This window comes from Maniola jurtina, chromosome 5 (genome assembly GCF_905333055.1).
Source record: "Maniola jurtina chromosome 5, ilManJurt1.1, whole genome shotgun sequence".
Classification (NCBI taxonomy): domain Eukaryota; kingdom Metazoa; phylum Arthropoda; class Insecta; order Lepidoptera; family Nymphalidae; genus Maniola; species Maniola jurtina.
In genome coordinates this window covers 8,618,063-8,630,550 of record NC_060033.1, presented here as the reverse complement: position 1 = coordinate 8,630,550, position 12,488 = coordinate 8,618,063, and the positions used below count along the sequence as shown (strand labels likewise).

Genomic DNA, 12,488 nt, shown 5'->3' with positions numbered 1-12,488 from the left:
AACGACCGCAGCGAGGCCCGTTCACTATCGATACAAGTAGACATCTGTACGGAACTGTATGTCCAGTTGATCTCGATCAAATTAATTTAATCAGGTCACTTATTAACTCATTAATGAGTGCCCTGATCAAACATTATGTTTAATTCATCATCATTTCAGTTTGTGGACATCCACTGCCGATCATAGGCTTTTTTCCAATGTACCACAACTACTACCACACCGGTCTTTAAGTTTATCACAGAACTTACTAAAGTGTGCCCGTACAACCTATGATTTATGTCATACAGAAATAACTGAATATGTAAAATTGTAAAAGTCAATTTCTACTAACATCAATATTTTTTTATGTTCAAAAAGTAATTTTGTTTTATGATAACGTTATCTATATAAACCAGATAACAGACTTACAAAAATAAGAAAAAAAGAGAGCGGAAAACAAATCCATCAATTACCCGCTACAAGATGCGAACAAAGAACCACCAATACAATCTAACAATCTCTGTCTATTGACGGTTCACCCTCCAGCCGTAGCATACTCGTAGTTCGGCGTAGCATCGATATAGTTATACACAAACATAAGTACACCCCTAGTCCCCACTCGGTAGCTGTTAGCTACGCCGTGTTATCCCTCTAACCACTCCGGTCAACGCATGCGCTGTGGAAAGCCCATAGATATCGTCAGGATTAGAGATGCTCAGTGGGTGAATAAAAAAATCTTATTGGATAATATTGCAATAGCAAATCGTTTACCTCTAAAACAAAGGAAAGTGATGGTAAAGCATTGTATTGTGCAGGCGTTAAAGTAATAAAAAAAATAAGTCTGTGTACGGTACCTACGTCTAGTAATCTATGGTAGGTCTGAACTCCGAATTCATAGGACGCGAGGTCTTAGTTCGGGGCGAACAGCTAGTATTAAAATACGCTTAGGTCCAAAAAGCTAAATTAAAGTTTCGACATTTCCTTATTTGTTCGAAATGTCTAGTACATTTTAAGCTCTGCATCCAAAGCCCTCGTGTATCGGCGGGGTGTGATTGCATTAACCGCGCGCCCCCGTACACTAATCATAGCGCACGCCACGATTATACCAACAGTATTTTGCTTGCTCTGTTACAATATAGCCTCTATTTTAAAGTAGATAGAATTTATATTTGCACAAGAGGTTAAGGATTAAATGTTAATAGCTATATTATTAGTTAGTACAGGGTACGGTGGTGACTTTCGAATTTGTAACTTTATCTAAGGCAGAATAAAAGAATAAATTTGTATTTAATAGCATAATAAATATAAAAAGTCAAGGGACGATCGATTAACGCAATAGTGTATGGTATAGTCACATTACGCTGATCATAAGATAATAATCTGAAACTTGGTTGTCACACGTCTTTGAAGACGGAGAGTAATTGAAAGTTAAAGGTAATCTCTATTGAGAATTGCAGACAGAAAGAGACAAATATATGTATCTTGAAAAATTCCAATGTGTGGAAACCTAACAACCCGTTTAGGCCACAGCTGGCCATTGAAACTTTTTAAAACATCAGACACCCACTTGAAAACATTGTCCAATTTTCTGGTACTGTCAGGTAAAAAAATGCAGCGCATCAATTGTTCCGACTAAGAATTACCGAAGTATCGGCACAGGTATCGGGGCCGACACGAACGTTTCCTGATATTGCTAATGTCAAAGTCGAGTGACTCCCCCTCCCGTCGCCTCCCACGCGACCTGCAGGAGCTAAGCCACCTCGCAAATACGACGAAGTACGTGGAAAATTGGTCGTACCTATGTTTATTTATGTACAGACACTTTCAGTGATGTTCTTCAGATTAATATTTTTACCGTGTGAAAAACTTCTTGATTCAGCACACCAGTAACTGGATGAGTCCAATTAAAGCAACACTTATACAAGTTGCATTTGGCATTTATTTTATTACTAGGTGATGCCCACGATTTCGTCCGCGACTTTAGATTTATCCCGTGGGAACACTTTGGTTTTCCGGGATAAAAAGTAGTCTATGTCACTCTCCAGGTCTTCAACTGCATCCATGTACAAAAATCAGGTCGAGCCGTTGGTTTGTTGCGGCGTGATTGAGGGATAAACTAACAAACCCACAAACAAACACACTTTCGTATTTAAAATATGGGTAGCGATCATTACATGATACACATTATATGAAATGCTGTAGGAAAATACAAACTTCTAGCGGAGCCGGCAGAAAATATTGTTTATCGACCTTTAAAAGAGATTTCGGCTTCGTAGAGCGTTGTCACTCATATCTATGTGACGTTTTGTCGGACTCAACGACAGAGACAACGCTCTACGAAACCACTATTTCTTTCCAAAGGTCGATGTATAATATTTCCTGCCGGGTACTGTACTCGCGTGACTACATTACAATATAATATAATATAACAGGCCATATCAGAGCCACAATATCTATCAATCGGTTTTGATAAATGATACGCCATTAGAATTAGATTCGTCTTTATGGCGTGAGTGTCACTGAGTAGGTACATAAAATTCTTAAAACATCAAGATGGCGGACTTTATGCGCTTTTAATGCGCGGGCTAAAAAGATGCAGTGCAAACCGCAGGTGGCGATTTTTTTGAAAACTTTGTAAATTACTTATAGCTTATGTATGCTACAGTGAATTATAAGGCGCATCTCTAAAACACTTTGTCGGCAGTAGATGGAAAAGGAGTGTATAATTACGAGCTAACGTTATGCGCCATTCCGAACGTATTAGTAAAGTGCTTTCGATTTATCGATAAATAATAATTTTTGGATGATTGTGTAAAAAACTTCATTTGAGCATTTACAATTTATTGTGTTCTTATGAAGCACTGTGTCGCTAAATTCCTGTTTTATGTTTTTCTTCACCTACCTAGTCGTATCCTAATTTAATTTAAAATGGATCAGTTCCACTTTGTATCTTTGTTTCATCATCATCATCATCATCAGCCTGTGGACGTCCACTGTTGGACATAGGCCTTCCCTAAAGAGCGCCACCACACCCGGTCCTCAGCCTTCCTCATCCAGCCACTTCCCGCCAGCCGCTTTATATCGTCGGTCCATCGTGCTGGAGGGCGTCCCACACTACGCTTGCTTAAACGCGGTCTCCACTCAAGGACTTTCCGGCTCCAACGGCCATCGCCTCTACGACAGGCATGGCCTGCCCACTGCCACTTCAGCTTGCTAATAGTTTGGGCTATGTCAGTGACCTTGGTTCTCCTGCGGATCTCCTCGTTTCGGTCCTCGATCTTTGTTTATGAGATGAATTTTAATTATTACTACCCTCAGACGTTACTTAAAAAAGTTCATACTTCATAACGTAATTAAGGTACAATTAAATAATTTATCACTAAATCTTTTCATGTGAGTTTGGCAGCAACAGTTCAATTATTAATATGCTTAAAAACATCCTGAAATTCAGTCTACAAGTTAAGTGTCAATAGTTGTGTATTCGCACAGAAAAAGACTATGCGCTTTGTGAACTTGCTGTTGGTGTACCGAAATAAATAAATAAAAGTGTCAAAATTGCTTTAAGTAACAAAATGCCCGTCTATCGATAATATCGATAGAAAGACAATTTGTGATCAAATCACTAGCAGGTGCCTATGCACTGGGTAAGTACAATCGACGTGAATAATTCCTCCGTCTACCGTCTAGTAGCGGGCCAACTCAGAAATAAATAATTTATACTGCGAGTGGGTTCCCTACTACTTGCCTAATAGTAAAGATACACTGGAAAGTTGAAACGCTCATTTTATTTATGTCGTAGTTGGATTGTATAATCAGCTGTTTTACAAAACTACTAGTTGTTTTACAAAACAGCTCCACCATCTAAAACATCTTAGCCATGTTTAGTGATTTCACACTAACTTATGGCTAAGTTTTACATTAAGTGTTTATTGAATTGAAATGTAACTTGTTTAGTTTTTAGACCGCGGGGCGAAAGGTGCTTTTACTCCGGATCCATATTTTCGCGAACACGACTCCCGGAGGGCATCACGCAAGTCGTTACCCGACCCTCGGGGTTAACCGTCCACACTCTCCAGTTATTCAGTTGGCCGCGCCTCACTTCCTTTACTCCGGCCAAATTACCGGCACTGCGTGAACTCTTGTAGCCTCGTGTGAGTGTTTGACTACTGAATAGTACACTCCAGATACGGAAAGCTCACTACGTAAAGACGTTTAAATAAATGGACGCAATAAAGTGCAATTCAACTTGCACAATGCTGCAGCCTAAACTTTAACATACACCTTTTTCTCTCTCGTATGCTCTTTTCTCTGTCTCTCTCTTATGAGATTTCGCGGAAGTCGTCGGAGGCGCGCGCCACCGTAGGCATATTTCTTGGGTTACGTGCCCCAGTGAACCCGGCCTGCCCGGCTAGCATGGGCAGTAGATAAAAATTATATCTCCCGATTATATTCACTGATGTCATAGAAATCAGTGCAATTTTATCTAATCTATCTATCTTTTATAAATCTATTAGTTAATGTTGATGCGATTTAGCGGTTTAGGGAATACAATTAATTTTGATGATAATGTGTGTAAATGGCAAATCCAGGTGATAGCCTAGTGGTTAAGACGTCGGCCTCTTAGTCGAGGGTTGACTCAGTCCAGCGTGGTAGACTTTGGCAAAACCTCACTTAAACGTTTCAGTCTTTTGTGCGTAAAACAACCCCTCTTTATTCTGAGAGGAGTCCCATACTCAGGTTGAAATCTATGGAGCGCACTTTGACTTAGCTTAGACTTAAGTTCCAGTTAAAACGAGATAGACTTATGCCAGCGGTATAACGCTGTCTCATTTTAACAGTGTCTTAAGTCTGAGCAAAGTCAAAGTGCCCTCTATAGATCTCAGCCTCAGTATTGGGCCGGATGGATCGATGATGATATATAAATGTATATTCTAAGCTTCTTGCTTTGATCCTTTAATTTTAAGGATGAACGCAACGAGCAATCAAAATAATGGATAAAACTTAAAGTAGCCAGTATGACAATGAACATAAAACTTTGCAAGTATCCCGTAAGTACACAGGCGGCACGTAATCGGAGAGCCCTATTTGGCCGCAATGCCACCGCGCCTGCGCTCTGTCTTTGCATGTTTCCATTGTGACACTATTTTGTAAGTACTAATAAGTACCTACTTGTGTAGTAGATACTTGATCTATAATTTTTTTTGTCGTTCTATACTAAAAATATCACCGTTTTATATCGCCTTCTCGTGGTCTAAACCTAATGAATTGTGATAATGTAAATAACATGTCATTACTTTTTTATGATGTGAAAAATATATTTTCGCTTTTATGTTAATCTTTCTTTCTTTGCATATCCGAATGTGGATAGCATAACAACATACATATTAAAATGCATTTTTTTAACTTACGAGTATACCAAAACTAACACCAATATAGAATGCAACTAGAAGCAAATAATTCTACTAAATAGGTATATTGCATCTATTCTGTTTTATTGCCTTATTTTAAAACTAGGGGATGCCCGCGGCTTCGCCCGCATGAAATTAGATTTTTTTTAATTCCGTAGGAACCCTTTGATTTTCCGGGATAAAAAGTAGCCTATGTCCTTCCCCGGGATGTATTCCAAGTCTGTATCAAATTTTATTAAAATCAGTTCAGCGGTTGGGCCGTGAAAACATAGCAGACAGACAGACAGACACACTTTCGTATTTATAATATTAGTATGTATCATTAGCCGTGACGGAAGCAGCAATGAAAACGCACTCCCACACGGCAATCCAAAGATTAAACGTCCGTAAAAAAGAGGGCACCGCGGCAATAACGTCTTGATACCACAGTGGAGACCACCCTGTATCCGATTATCACCCCTAATTGCACACACCTAAAAGCTTATAGTTCCGTGGAGTGGGAAGAATGATATTTTAACTTTATATGACACGATGTCCATTTACTAAAGACCTTTCAGAGGTTTAGAACGGCTTGTGTGCCAGCTATTTCTGGGCTTTATTTACTTAGTGGAGGAACTGTGGGGGCATTCGTGTTAATGGTCTGAATTTATTACACTCTGTACACTGTGGGTACTGGGTAGTTAATGAATGCGGTACATAGTTGCTTTTAGAATTGTATTGTACAAGAGCCGTATATTTTTGATGAACTGAAATGTAAACAATATCAACCTACGAGGTTATAAACATAGGTTATGAATCTAACCACAAAAAACCACAAAAATCTTAACTTTTAGGTTAAGGCAACTTCAGCGCACGTAGAATCGTAAATATGTGTGCCTAATTCAAACATTACGTGGGCTTTATGTAGAAATTCTTTGACACTTTCGCTATAACTCTTTTGTCAGTAAAAAAAAGCGAGCGATGCTGCGTAATCTTTAAAAGCTTTCGAGTTCGACAACGTCTAACAGAAAAACGAGAAACGTAATATTGTCAACCTGTCTCCTGAGCCAATTCATATAAATTCAGAACACGGATTTAACAGTCTAGTCGCTCTAGACGATTCGGAACCTGCGCTGAGGGCGGACAAAGATAAAATTTATCTACGTGTAGCGGAAGTACTTTGTGACAATAAAATATAATGCGAACTGGGATAATCATTCGCCGAGGTTAAGGGTATTGTACAAGGATGCGAGGTTTTAATAAAGTACTTGTACATAACGGTTAGTTAATCTATCTGAAATGACAAATCCTATTAGGGCCTCATTTCCGCCTGCAAGAAACTTTCACTAGTATAACCGATAGTGATTTTTTGTCTTGCAATGTAATTGTCGGACCGACTCTTGAAAATTTCTCGCAGTTATAAATGCAGCCAATGGTTCTGGAATCTGGGTGTTCACCGAGATTTCAAGTTGCACTAAAATAGAGTTTAAAGATATGATTACGAGATATAGAAAATAAAACTAGCTAACAGCTCATGAAATTTTTTTGAAACGAAACTGCCAAAATTTTGAATATGCAAACATATACTCGCTTTACCGTATGAGTTGAAATTTCAAGGGGTTAAAATAACGATGTCATGGCATGAAAACAGAACAAAAAGTCTGTTGGCTAAGGGAGAAAAGGAGGGACTAAAATCGGGCGCGGTGCTGTGGAAGCAAAATAAAGACAAAGGGGCATAGCGGTATCGCCAACATCGCATGAGAGCCCTACCGTGTTGGCATAAAGGGGGCTAGAGACGTAGCGTTATCGATAATTTACTTGGACCGGTTGAACTAGAAATAGTAAAGATAGCAGTTTATCTACGCTTCTCACTTGCTTGCAAGTTGTGTTTGACAAGTATTTATGTAGAGAGAAATTATGATATGCAGAATAACTTTTTGAAGTTGATGATGTGCATGAAAGAGTTGTCTGCAAATGTACCCCGAATTAAATCTTATGTGAATTGGAACAGGTCCATTTTACCCTTTAGTGTGGTTTAATATGCCCACCTATTCAGGCAAAACGCTACTGAAAGAAGATTTTGGAAATCATCTAATATCTTCAGATTTTGTAATTAAACCAAATAAGGTTTAAAGACTGATTAAACTAAGACCATAATATGTCTCATTTATTTTTTGATTGGTTTCCCTTAGAATATCTGTTGCCTTCACTTCCCCTCTTGGACAACTGCGGCGCGCGTGCTTAAACATCAAAGAATTTGAGAGCGGGGCATAGACCACGCGGGCTGTCAATCTGCTGTTATAGGAGTGCCAACATGGATTGCTTTTTGAAAATTCCGTGTCGTTCGGTTAGTTTGCTGAGTGGTACCTACTAATGATTATTTATTAGTTCAGAGTTTGTTGAGATTTTTAGATATTAAAGAACCATGTTTGGTTGTTGTCTTGTTTTCCAAAACAAACAAGAGTGTTCTAGTACTGCCGAACCATGAAAATGTCACCATATATGTCGTAACATGGTAATTTTCTGAATTATCGACGTTACATCAGCGTTGCAGCCCAACACTAGAGCTAGGCACGCCACTCGAGCAAAGAGCAACTTTTAGCGATACGCCTGAGCAAACGTTCCCGCTAGCAACATGTGAGTACACTTTCCATCTTCACAGGGCAATTTCATCCTTGTTTCGGTGTCCCCAAATACAAACATGCCCTTTGTGAGATTCTCAGACTTAAGGATTCTTGTTAGATAGGATTGGTAAGTTTATGTTAGTAAGAAGCTTGTAGAGAGTAAGCGACTGTTGAGTGATTGATCATGTTACGTTTGTCCTTCGGGTTCAGGAGAATAGAAAAATTTAGGTAGGGTAATTTTTATATTGTTTTATTGCCAAAACTGGGTTTTTTAGCTTTCTTTTTGTTGACTGGTAGCAAACACTTTTTAACGACTATTTTAAATTTTAGGTCTAAAAAATCTGACATATGATGATTACTATGTTTCTGAAAACATTCATCACTCTGGTATGAATGTTTGAAGTATACACGCATTATTCTTGATAACAATATAACCCCATGCATAAACTTCGTTAAAGTAGCAAGGCAGATGTATTGCATTTCAAAATGGCTCATCGTGAATTTATCGACCACTCAATCAATTCCGATAGTAGAGCGGCCTTCTTGCGTCAAACAGCCAACACGACGCATCGGTGTCTATTTAGTAGCCTTTAGCGGTTGGTTCTAAAAACATATCACAAATACCACCATCACGTCACGTAAATTTGCTTGCGCCGTGTGTCGTGACAAGGATCCCGGATGGGTTCGAAACGAGTCGGGCATACTTCCGGGACAAAAATCCACGTGCCTTAGGACGTTAATATATGTGTTTATAATATAACATTACTGTTGTGGAATCATACATTTTATATGAAGGCGTGCACACTAGTTTGTCGGTGCGGCGGCGCTCTGAAGCAACTAGATTTTATTGCATTTTTTTTTAATCCCGAGGGAACTCTTCTATTTTCCTAATCTATGACCGTCCCCGGGATGCAAGCTATCTCTAACCAAACTTCGTCTAAATCGATTAAACCGATAGGTCATGAACACGTAGCAGACCGACACACCTAAGCCTAGCCACCTAAAACCTAGCTATTAAATAAAAAAGAAAATAAAACGCTTTATGGCGCGGCGAACTTTGTATTGATCCAACAAGATGAATACTCGCTTCGCTCATACCTTGTACCATGAGCGTGCAATCTAGGCGAAACACCAATATGTTGTGATATACCCTGCTTCCTCTCATCATATTCAACATCCCCATACCGAAACAGCGCACGATCCTCCCAGAACAACTTAAGCCTTAACATGAATAACATAAGATAAATTTTACTGCGAACTTCAAATACAAGGGAATATAGGCCTTACGACTTATAAAGAGCATCATGGAGTAGGTGGTATATTCTGAATCTTCGATTTTATAATGCCATCAGCTAACAATATTGCTTCGCATTATCCCTCAGATTTAAAGAACACAGGTAAAGATTAAAAATGTTACGAAATGGGTTTTCAGTGCTTGCTTTGCTAAGATTTTTAACTTTGAAGATTTCAATTTTGAGATCAGGATCTACATGTGACGTAGTATTGTCTATGTACCTTAATATTATGAAGTGTTAAATATAATATTTATGTCAGGAACGGATGGATGTCACTCATTTGTTTTTGTATATTGCTCAATCGAGGAATATGTTTTTTTACACACAATTAGAGATAGCGAGTGGTGCGATACAAATCACGTCATTTGTCAAGTAATTATTTCAACAATAATAAGTTTTTGCCTATGTCAAAGATAAATAATTTTTTACTGACTTATTAAATCTAATCTCCCAAAATACGTATAATCCACGTCCTCTGTTAGTATTAAGCTAAATACAATATTTAATTTATAAATCAAAATAAAAAAGCACGTCAAATGTTCATGACGTCACATTTCACTTTTTTATACAAGCCCCCATACTGCGCATTTTGATGTTTGATAAAGATTAGATTAGTTGGCAATATCCCAATTGTAATATTAGGGTTCGAGATATGAAAATAAATGTTAATTAGTATGGTTGATGTGAACACTGACCTGTGTCGGGCTTCTCGATCTTGATTGTCGCACGTCTCTCTACCGTGGGTTGTTTGGGGCTGTGCCGCTTGCCTCGCGACACCACCAGTGACTGCGGGATCTGCACGATAAAATGACATGTCAAGGCGCACATGACTCCTTTAATATTAAAAATAGGCATTTTTTTCCATCAGACCGGATAAATATTGTCGCTCGCCAGACCTTAAAATAGCTACAGCGTGAGCCAGTAAAAGCATTTGATAACCTTTTATTTACTAGTAGATAAGACCCGCAACTTCATGAATGGGTGGATTTAGGTTTTTCTAAAATCCCGTAGGAAAAAGTTGCCTGTATCAATTTACGGGATTCAAGTTAACTCACTGTATCAAATCACTGCACTAAAAGAAGTCACTGTATCTTTCTTATAAATCGGTTACGCGGATGGGCCGTGGAAAGCTAGCAGATAGACAGACACACTTTCGCATATTTATAATATTTTATATTGTGGCTTACAAGTTTGTCAGAGCGGTCACCGGAGGGCAGCCTCGCGATGGTGACGTCGGCGCTGTCCTCAGGCGGCGGCGGCTGTTGCAGCCAGTTGTACTCGCGCTTCTCCACCGGCACTCCGCGCCGCTCGTAGTCTGCTGCTTGAGTCCTACGCCAATAAAAACAAATGATGTCCTCCCATCGAATATCGGCTACAGCAGCCAATCTACATAGATGTTAGCCATTTGCGCGGGAAATATAAATATGTAGTACACAAGTGTGTGTGCAAACGAATGTACATTCTGTATTCCCTGACTCTCATAGTAATAGTCATCACAGTGATGGGACGGAAATCCAAAACACATTTAAAAGGTTGGTGCAGGTTGACTAAATTCTATTTGCAAATATACCAGTTCTAAAAATAAGTATGACATGAACTGGGTCCCGTTGTCGCAAATTATTGCTAGAGGTCTTCCAAAACGGAACGTTTCTTGCAGTACTTATACGTACGAAATACCTTAGGCTCTCGTAGCAGTCGAGGCACACAACGGCGTAGTCTCCATTCTCCAGCAGCAGCGAGTTCTCTGTCCGCCGATGCATGAGGAAGGGGAACTCCTTGATGGGCAGTGCACGCACTCGCTTCCTGTAGGTCTTGATCCCGCACAGGTAGCAGTGGTAGTCGTGCGTGTTATACACGCGCCGCTCCGCCGGACACCCGCCCAGGGCTTCGTACCTGGTATCGTACATAAATAAGGAATCTATTCACGGTCAGCCCATGGCATAAAATGGCATGATATAATATAGCCAAAATTTGATCGTGTCGTCTAGTGATAATTCAGTCAACAATGACATTTCAAATTGAATATATTATTTTTCATCTAGATTTCGGACTATTTTGTTATTGGCTGCTAGGATTAAATGAATCTTCAAAATTCGAAACTATGAATCATGACACGTCCGTAGAAGGCTCAGTCCGTCGAGAAATGAATGACATTTGCGTCCGTCCATTTGACATCAGTGGATCGGAGTCAAGCCAAATGGATTAACCTTGAAATATCCAAACATAAATAGATAGATGAAGTCATTGATTGATTTTGACAATTGATTATGACTAAACTCTTCCTAGAAATCAATTCGTGCGATTTCTTTTGTGTAATACTGCGGTTGGCAAATCTACTATCGATAAGGTCAAGTATAATAATATTAAAGGAATACACACCTTCTCCACTGATTCAGCAGCGAATGGTAACAGAATGTACAGACTAGAGCCGAACCGTTCTCCTTCAGCTGCTCTGCGTTCGAATGCTGCTGTTGGAATAACAGTATTATTCACATTATTTGCTTTACTTTTGTTACAGCGTAGCCAATTATAAACGGCCACTTAACTAACTGACAGATCTTATTCTCTTCGCTAGGAACATCGTGAACATATTTTAAGCCCGTCAGTCTATATCTTGTTCACAAAGACGATCTCCGTGAAGAAACTATAATTTAAAATGCTTGATTTTCTAGTTTTCTTTTAGATATCAAGCTTAAAACTAGTAGAGAACGTGGATTTTACGAGTATTTGCTGAACATAATTTATTTTTGACATAGTCAATATTCAAATAGAAGTGTATGTGATATGAACAGGGACTGGACAATAATACCTGATGCGTGAGCAAGCAGGGGAAGTATGGAGCGTTGCCTTGTGGCTGCCCGAACAGCACCCGCGCTAACGTCAGGTCAGAGTGTAAGCCGCACAGGTAACAGTAGATTGACGTGCATGCTGTGAACAAAGAAATATAACTCCTATATACAGTTCGGACCGAATTTTTTGCGGATTTCGTAGCTTTAATTGATATTTAGCAACAATCGCGCAGTGAATTTCTGTACAAAATGCATAACGCCGACGATTAATGAATCATAGCTAGACTTTGGTGGCTAAACATATCGCGAGTTACTAAATAAAAATACAGAAAACGAAAATACAGAATAAATAGCGATCACTCAACCGGAGTTGAGATGTGTTCAACAGACCAAGCAAATAGACGAGCAGATTGA

General features: G+C 39.2%; 1 protein-coding gene across 5 annotated transcripts in view; it reads right to left on the bottom strand.

Moving 5' to 3' along the window:
* Positions 1-12,488, bottom strand: part of LOC123865342 — a 120,755-nt gene that overhangs the window by 26,576 nt on the left and 81,691 nt on the right. For 4 of the 5 annotated variants that reach the window (XM_045906315.1, XM_045906320.1, XM_045906319.1 and 1 more), the window contains exons 13-17: positions 12,095-12,213; positions 11,665-11,753; positions 10,963-11,178; positions 10,473-10,614; positions 9,981-10,080 (exon numbers count right to left, since the gene is read on the bottom strand). In XM_045906315.1, coding sequence (XP_045762271.1) covers positions 9,981-10,080; positions 10,473-10,614; positions 10,963-11,178; positions 11,665-11,753; positions 12,095-12,213 — 666 coding nt within the window. The remainder of the gene's footprint in view (positions 1-9,980; positions 10,081-10,472; positions 10,615-10,962; positions 11,179-11,664; positions 11,754-12,094; positions 12,214-12,488) is intronic. The other variant, XM_045906318.1, reaches the window with a different exon arrangement.